At 33.0% G+C, this 8,999-nt stretch overlaps 1 protein-coding gene across 2 annotated transcripts; it reads right to left on the bottom strand.

Moving 5' to 3' along the window:
* Positions 1 to 1,683: 1,683 nt before the first annotated feature.
* On the bottom strand, positions 1,684 to 6,000 carry LOC111619579. Of its 2 annotated transcripts, none has more exons than XM_023361324.1 (3): positions 5,853 to 6,000; positions 4,298 to 5,263; positions 1,684 to 2,892 (listed from the first exon to the last, which is right to left on the bottom strand). In XM_023361324.1, exons 2-3 carry the CDS (start codon positions 5,159 to 5,161, stop codon positions 1,720 to 1,722), a joined length of 2,037 nt encoding a protein of 678 aa, XP_023217092.1. In that variant the 5' UTR covers positions 5,162 to 5,263; positions 5,853 to 6,000; the 3' UTR covers positions 1,684 to 1,719. The 2 variants fall into 2 exon arrangements, with proteins under 2 accessions (XP_023217092.1, XP_023217093.1); XM_023361325.1 differs by having other exon boundaries at positions 4,298 to 5,183.
* Positions 6,001 to 8,999: the final 2,999 nt, after the last annotated feature.

The following is an 8,999-nucleotide window of genomic DNA, read 5'->3' as shown; positions in this document are numbered from 1 at the left end:
TATATTATTATATTTTTTATTATAAATATAACGTTTACTTCTGATTTTGAAAGATTTATAGAAATTGATTGTTGTAATTATTATAATCTTCTATGTCTATTAAATCTTTATTGCATTTTAAAATTATTTTGTATTAGAAATTTTTATATCTTTTATCTACAATTTAGATTAAATTAAGACAATACGAATATATTTTAAATTAATGCAAAGTTCTGTTTTCACAATACTTGCTCCTTTTTCTTTGCAGAATGGACAATTTCAAAGAATTAAGGAAGTGGCACACCTCGCGATGCTAAGCCAAAGGAAAGCACCTCGTAGTCATCTTCCGCTTCCACTTCGCTTCGAGTAATAGAGGTGCTTCTGAAAAATGATGTGGAGAGCGGAGAACAGAAGTCGCATACACCCAAAAACTAACGGGTAGTTGTGATATCTCCGAATGAAAGCACCTCGTCTGTCACCAACTATCTGGAACGGCGATATTCTGAAGTTCCGAAATTGAACGATGGAGAAACAGTCGCGTGAGATAGGACTCGACCGAAAGAAGTCGAAAGTAATTATGAAAAAATCCTTAAAGTGGAAAGCCTTAGTGGAAAATGAGTTTCTTCTGGAAGAAACAAACCTTTTCTCTGCCAGTCTTTCTTTCAGTCTTTTTTTCTCTTCCCAATTTACTGATAGTTACTCCAGTTATATAGAAGCATTATTCGAGGATTCGTTCTTATACTTCGGTTAAATTTCATAGAACAGTGACAGTGTGTGACGTCTATCGTCGCCAAAGTGTCAACGAAAACATTTGGCAGTGTTTCTCGAGATTAGAGACTGTGTTACGTTTGTTGTGTAAAGTATTATAACTGGCCAAGGTGACTTATACAGATATTTAGTCTATACTGTATTTCAATTGGTGTTCTACTGCTAAAAAATTTCACCGCAAAATAGCAGATATTGGCCACTGGAATTAACTAGAAGAAGAAAAATATTTTAACGTTGAACTTAAATAAAAAAAAAGAAATCACATTGTAATCGTTATATGTCTAAGCCAGAATTATAATTATTTCAACGATTACATTTGTAAATCGAATTGTCTTCAATGNTCAATTTAAAACACATTGCAGTCAGTATAAGCCAGAATGATAATTATTTCAACAATGTAATTTGTATATCGAATCGTCTTGACTGTATATAAATTTTTATATTTTATTAATTTATTGCCGTTAAATAAACTTTTTATTTCTTTATTTTTATGGCGGTATTTGTTGTTTGAAAGGTAACAAACATGTGTGCACGAAGAAATTGTCCATGACATTAACAATTAAAAAAAACGCTGTGACTATGCTACCCTATTTTCATATCAGACTTATCTTTGTCCATGAGCAGTAATGTCCGAAACTTATTCGCTTGTGGTGACACAGTATTTCAGAATAATTTTTATGTTTATTGTCAGAATTTTCGTCTAAATCACAGAGAATATCAAAGTCGGTTGTCTATGTCAAAGAAAAAGAGGTGTTTAGCTCCTGCAAAATTCAATCCATGTCTTTCCGTAGCATTTAAATACTCTATTTACTAAGATTTGGAGTCTATATTTATTTCTGTTATCTGTAAATAATGTGTTTAAATTAATTCGATAACAATGACAACAATAATATGATGATAAAATATTTATTTAAAAATAATAAAAATGTTTATGCAAACGAAACTGTGGAATTATATAATTCTGTAAACTTATTAATCATAATTGTTTTCCAGCCATATATTCCGATGCAGAAACATATACTTATCAATGTATTTGGGCTTTATCTTCTTGCGTTGGTTTACCATAAACATCCCTTCGTCCAATGAGATCCATTCTGAAGATACTGAATTAGCTGGAACAGTGAAACTCTTTAAGGCTTTTCTATGTAAATCCGAAAATTTACATTTGTTTTCCTTCCAGTACTCCAACGGATTGCATTTTCTGTGAACGGTTGATTCACGTAAGTATTGATGAAAATCCGTGTTGCCTCTCAAAACTGATGTATGTGTTTCCCATGCTTTACTCATCTCATCTAACTTTTTAAATATACTATCGTCGTTGCTGTCATCATTTGTTGGATCTTTAAGATCATCACTATGGATTGAATAGTGATGATCATTCGGATAGGAAATTACAGAAGGATTTTCATCATAAATTAATTTTTCGGCTTTTTCATCAGTAATTTGCTGTCTGAAAAAGGACTTTTTCCATCTTGGATCGAGTAACGTGCTCTTTATGGTAATTGGAATCGTTTCATATATGTTTAGCCTTTTTTTCAAAGATATTCTCATTTTTTTTAGAAGATCGGTACCATCGGATGACTTCATCTTCTGCACTTCCATTTTATTGAACTCTTGATTGATAATATACAAAATTGGAATTATCGATGATTGCGTTGCATAGTTATCGCGGCAGATTTCTTTGTACGCTTTATATATAGGATCCATGCAAGAAATGCAATCTTGCAGCTTTTCCAATTCCTCAGATGAGAACGAAGATGGTGCATTTGATATAAAACCACAGAGTTCAATTAATATTTCATTGTTTTTGAAGATGCAATTCATCTTATGATAATCGTTGATCCAGGGTGATGATGCTAATTTTATCGAGTCGAAGTTTGTTTTAATTGTTTCAATTTCTTTCGTAAGATATTTAATCTTGCAGGTTTGGAAGAACGTTACAAGATCATTAATCCTCTTTGTCAATTGGGTGACGACTCGAAATTTCAGACAATCGTTAGCAACGAGTGCTAAATTGTGTGAAAAACTCGGCAGATGACGAATATCTAACTTAGTCATTGCTTCGGAGATGTTGCCATTATCACTCACGATGCAAACAATTTTGTCTTTTGAAATACCCCAGTTAATAAAGATGTGGTTCAATATCTGAAAGTGAAAATTTATAAAAATTTAAGAAAATTCAAGCAAAGTAAATTTAATGAAAATTTTCATAATATGAAATCGGAATCAATTTTTTAAATTAATGATGAATTTTTTATTAATAAGCTAGATGAATTACAATTTATGGTATAAGACAATGCAACACGTGGATGGTCTCGCTAAAGGGCGCCTCTCTGAAAAACTGGCTCTTATTTAGATATCAGACCCTGAAAACTCCATGTAGCCAACCCTTAGTGAAGCGCGAATGTACGACCATCTAACACTGTTTAGTGGTTTAATCCACTCGGCTTTTGGTGAGCAATAAATGAAAAAGAGTGCTTCAATTAAATCTATTGGTATTTTTTAATTTATTTACTACAAATATTCCTTCATTAATTTATCTTTTATCAGTGGTAGTTTCATGCCTTGTCAACGTAGGATATCTCACCGGGCCTCTGTTGGCTTCAGGTTCTCGGACACAAATATGTATTGGACGAAACAGTAAACTGCGACTGTCTTTTACATAATAAATTGCAAATTATATGCTGTAATAGAGTATGAAAGAATTTTTGTGAACGTGTGCTATTGTGTATACTTAAAATAACTATTATATCTTTATGATGTCAACGTAACACTTGACACCATTGAATAAAATAGCAAATCAACGGCTAAAATACACAACAGAGACCTACAGTCCGCCATTTTGAATTTCTGTTATAAGCAGCCGGATAACCAAGCCGTGAGGGTATTAATGTGTCTCTCTAGAGGCTTGGAATTGAACCCAGACCCAGAAAATTTCCGAAGTTTTCCGATCCTTTTTTCCAAATATATAGGATAATCTATTTTTGCAAGAAAGTCGGCAAGATAGATCTTATTTTCAACAAGTTTTATTTGCAGACTTTTTATAATTTAGTATTTAAAATGGTTAACTAACTTTTGGGCTGAGCAGAACATTGCAGTATTTCTTGGAATATATTGATAGGTATACAACTTCTAGAAAATTTCATTGTTTTTCAAACAGAATGATAATTTTTTATAATGTTATCAATCCAAAATCACATTGTTAATACTTTTCACCACTGATTTTCAACTGTGGTGCCGCGGCACACCTAGGATTGCTACGACGACACTTCAGGGGTGCCGCGAAATAGTGCTGAGCAGCGCCGAAACACTTCTAACGTATATTCATAAAAGTACGAAAGCACAATAACTATATTGATAAAGAATTAAGGATGCCGAAAGAAAAAAAAATGATCAATTTGTGGATTCCACTATTAGAAAAAGGCTGAAAAACACTACTCTATCCGGTCTAGTTATTATCCTGATTTCATATTTAAAATAAGAATGAAAAATTTTTTAATGAGCATTATCCGATAATTAACAGAAGTGTAAAATATGAAATTGATCTCACCTCACTAATTTGTTGAACCGAATCATCATCAATGGGTCGGGTTTCTAAAACAGCAGATCGTGGCTCGTCGTCTAATATAAAATGGCAGCTGCACGTTAAGTACTTGTCCCGGTTAGATAATAACCATGTATCTACAGAAATGGAAACGAATTCTACTCCCAATAATTTCGCGTACAGTTTCTGTTTTAAAGAATCGTATAAGGCAGAAAATTGTCTTTCCATATCACTAGCCTTTGGGATTTCTTCGCCTTTGTACATTTCTTTTATAATATCCAAGAAACCGTTTCGTTCCACGAATTCGAAAGGTTCGAAATCGGTGACAAGCATACGAAGCAACTTGTAATCCAGGTGTTTCTTCCTACTCAAGTTGGTCACTTGAAATTGAGAAAGAGAATTTGTTGGTAATTCCACACTAATTCTGTTCACTACTGGTCTATGTAGTTTTTTGGATTCATCGTCCTTTTCAACTTTGACCTTTGTTACATCGTAATAAAAATCCGGTAATTCCACCGTTCTGTTCATAAACGGTCGATATAGTTTTTTGGATTCATCGTCCTTTTCAACTTTGACTTTTGTTCCATCGTAATAAAAATCCGGTAATCCCACTGTTCTGTTCATAAACGGTCGATATAGTTTTTTGGATTCATCGTCCTTTTCAACTTTAACCTTTTTCGCATCGTAATAAAAATCTGGGTCGTCACCGTCGTCTTTGTTTAAATCGAATTCTATGGGGTGTAGCCTCTTTAAATGATTTTTCAAATTTGATGTATCGCCAGCATATTTCTTATGACAATGTATACAAAGAAATTTATCATCGGCGCATTTTATGTAGTGTTTCAGGATTTCGTCTTTCGCCTTGCTCATGATAATAAATCACGCTTCTTAACTGCAGAAGTTAATAAAAAATTTAGTAATTTTTTATGTTGTTGCTCGCCTTTAAAATTTACTCGGAAGATTACAATTTACCTAAATGATAACATAAATAACATTAGATAATATTATAATAAATTATTTAATTTTGTCTAAATAGAATTGTAATAATTATGCTTATAAATTCTTAAGCGGGAAAGGTAATATTTTATGCACAAAAGTAATATTTTAAAAACACATCCTCTAGACTATGTTGTTTATTACGCATGGAATTTTTTTTATTTCTCTTTCTTTTTTTACTTTTTTGGGTTCCGGAGATCTCAAACCGTCGATATCTGAAAATTCCCGGAGGGTCAAATTTGACACGATTACAGTACTTTCCCATGTTATGTTCTAACAGCTGTGAAAGTAAAGTAATATAGTAACACTGTACACGAGAAGACTAGTGTGTCAGTATTATGACGTCAACCCACCTCTCGTTTTGTCGGTTTTGTTTTAGTTAGTTCTAGACACAGACTTATACATTTAGCTGGGTATTCTTACATAATTTATAGAAGACTTAACTACAATACAGATTTTGAACCGAAGTAAATGTTTCGTGGCATTTTATCATGAAATGTTTATATTAATTTATAGGTAAGAGTCACCCATCACTGATTAGTCTTTTAAATTACACGTTACTCACCTGAATACCGAAAACGTTTCTTCTTGTAATTAATGGAAGAGGCGACGTGTGCAATATTCTTCACATTCTTTCCATGGAGGGTGTAGCTATAAACGACGAAATTTCTGATAGTGACCGATATGTTGTGATAAGTATTGTTTGTATCATACGAGAGCGGGAAGGATTTGAAGATAAATTATCGGGTAGATAATTTTATATTTTTAGCAATGATTTAGAAGTGTTTTGATCATTTTAAAGTAGAAAAATTAATTTTTGAATGGTTAGAGGTTTGTTTGTACCATTACAAGATAGTATGATAATGATTGTGGAAAACGGTCGTAAAGCGAGCCGTGGATTTCCATAATTTCAATGCTAAAAATTAAGATTACGTTCCTAAAAACGTCTCGCTTTACGACCATTTTCCACAATCTGTATATACAGTAAATTAAAAGCAAAATGTTCCTCATCGCTGCATACAAATAACGTAAATTTAAAAATTAATTTGGTTTACAATTTAAACATTTCAAGACAAGTTTTAAACGGTTTTTAATTAAAAACATTGTTTTAATTTTCAAGTCATTTGATTTTAATTTTAGTTTCGGTTTCGGTTTCGGTTTCAGTTTCGGTAAGCGTTTAAATAAGACCAGTGTTTAATTTATTATTTTTTTTATTTTAAGATTTAATTATTTTTAGTTTTAATATTAGTTTTAATGAATCTTTTTGTTGTTTTCTATATAAAGTTATATATAATAGAATAAAAATGTTAGTGAAATGCTGAGAATTCTTCCATACCAAAGTACAGTACTGTATTCTGGTAACTTGGTATAAGAGAATTACCACTTTTATACCACTTAATGTGATTTAAAAATGATATTTCTTGGCTGTAAAAGTGGTGTGAAAACGGTGTACTCAGTTAGCATATTTATTTATGAATTTTAAAATGATTTTTGATGTTATTCTGAACATTTACTAAACTAAAATAATAATTCTATTCAATATAATTAAATATTCTAATTTTTAGTGATTTGAATGTTTAATTAAACATAGCTATATTTTGTGTAAGAAAATAAGTTAAGATATTATCTAATCTAATTTCCACGAAACAGATATTATCTAATCTATTTCGTAGAAATTAATGCAACAGTCTGAAGTACTACCTTCAAGGTGTTAGATAACAGTATAGACTATAGTATAATACCAGTCTAAAAACCGATCCGAAAATTTACTGACACGCCTCGAAGGGCAAATATTATTTGGAAAGTTTCCTTAATTTCTGAAATTAGTTACGAGTACAGTACATGATATACCAGTTGCAAAGTGTAACTGTCGTTTTATATATGCTTTATCTATCAATATCCTCTTTCATTTCAATATTGTTTCTAGAATCCGTGTTACAACGATACAAAAATGTCTCCAACCAACTATAAGGATGTTAAAATTAAAGTAAGCTACATAGTATTAGTACTTAGAGTGGCATAAGTACGAGGAGCAACAGAAGTAGTTTGCTCCAACCATAAAAATTTAAAGAAAGCTATTTTTCTAATGTGGCAACAAACACTCCATATCACGTATTGTTAGCAAACATACTGCCAAAGTAATAACGAAATTGTCGTGACGGAAGTTTTTTTGCGTCGCAGGGTCTGTTCGATTGGTTGAAATTGTGCACATTATTACTACAGCATGAAGTCAGTACCTCAAGTTTACAATAAAAAATTGTAAAGAATGACGACAAATTTACGTTAAAATATGCACTTTCCTAAGCAATCGAACAGACCTGCAATCTAGAGGGAATGTACTGTACGGTATCAATTATTTATTAGATCGGTGTAAGTGCTAAGCAATCTTGTCTTACAAGTTAGTCTAGATCAGTGTTTTAACCTTCTTGAATACGCGACCCCTTTACAAGTTAAAAACTTCTGGCGACCCCCCCAGGGCCATATTAAGGCTGTGTACACACTAGGCGTTTTGCGTTGCGTTAAACGCGCGTTAGCAGCGTACACATCAGGCGTTAGCTCGGCGTTCGATGACCGTTCGCACTGGCTCAGTTTGGAAATGGACGTGAAAGTAATTGCTTGTGTGCCCCTCCTCCATCGTCGCTATAAAAGACGATGGCAGAGGCAAAGAGAATTTTGGGTGCACCCAATATTACGAGATAGACTGACACATGGAATGTTTGCGACGTTGTATCCAAAACTAAGACAAAATAAACCCAAGTTTTTTAATTCTTTTAAAATACTGTATCTATAAAATCCTTTAACAATGGTTGGTCTCTTTCAGGTTTCATCAATAAATAGATCAGTATCGAAATGATCGTTCTCTATTTCGGCCAACGTACGTCCACTCTACCGGAAATCGCGCGATCGAATGTACAGTAACATGGCAGCCCATATATCTCAAAGCGCTCGGCTGACGCCCGCAAAACGCGCGTTTTAAGAAAAATCTATAAACGCGCGCTTGGCCAAAAGCGCGCGTTTGAGTGTCTATGCCTATGCAGAACTCTTGGTTCGTCAAACGCGCGTTTAATTAAAAACGCCTAGTGTGCACGCAGCCTAAAACTACTGTATATTAGTGATTTTAATAACTACGTACTGTATTTAATTTTCTTTCTGTTGAGACCTAAATATCGATCGAAAAACCAATTATACTGTATAATAAACAGGTACAGCCTTCTAACTGAAATTGTAGTTTTTTTTGTATTGTAGTGTAGTACCTACAAGCACTTTTCTTTTTCTTTTACCTGCGATCCCCCGAGTAAGGCTTTGCGATCCTCCTGGGGGTCGCGACCCACAGGTTGAAAAACACTGGTTTAGATAAAATAGATATGTATACATACGGACTTATCAGACCAGTAAACGAGATTAATTCACAAAATCTTTAATGATTACGCTGCACAACAATGAAAATTTCGGGCTCAAAATTATTGNGCTGAAATGGAGAACGATCATTTCGATACTGATCTATTTATTGATGAAATCTAAAAAAGACCAGCCATCGTCAAATGATTTTATAGATACTCTAAAAGAATTAAAAAACTTGGGTTCATATTGTCTTTGTTTTGGATACTGGGGGTCGCGACCCACAGGTTGAAAAACACTGGTTTAGATAAAATAGATATGTATACATACGGACTTATCAGACCAGTAAACGAGATTAATTCACAAAATCTTT

This window comes from Centruroides sculpturatus, unplaced genomic scaffold, assembly GCF_000671375.1.
Source record: "Centruroides sculpturatus isolate CEXI.00-Female unplaced genomic scaffold, Cexi_2.0 scaffold261, whole genome shotgun sequence".
Taxonomy (NCBI): Eukaryota; Metazoa; Arthropoda; class Arachnida; order Scorpiones; family Buthidae; genus Centruroides; species Centruroides sculpturatus.
Note: the sequence above shows the minus strand (reverse complement) of the source record. Positions and strands in the feature narration are given on the sequence as shown.

Coding starts and splice junctions, on each gene's coding strand:
- LOC111619579 (XM_023361324.1), bottom strand. CDS start 5,161: ATGAGCAAGGCGAAAGACGAAATCCTGAAACACTACATAAAATGCGCC. Junction 2,893..4,297: donor CGGTTCAACAAATTAGTGAG/GTGAGATCAATT, acceptor TTTCACTTTCAG/ATATTGAACCACATCTTTAT.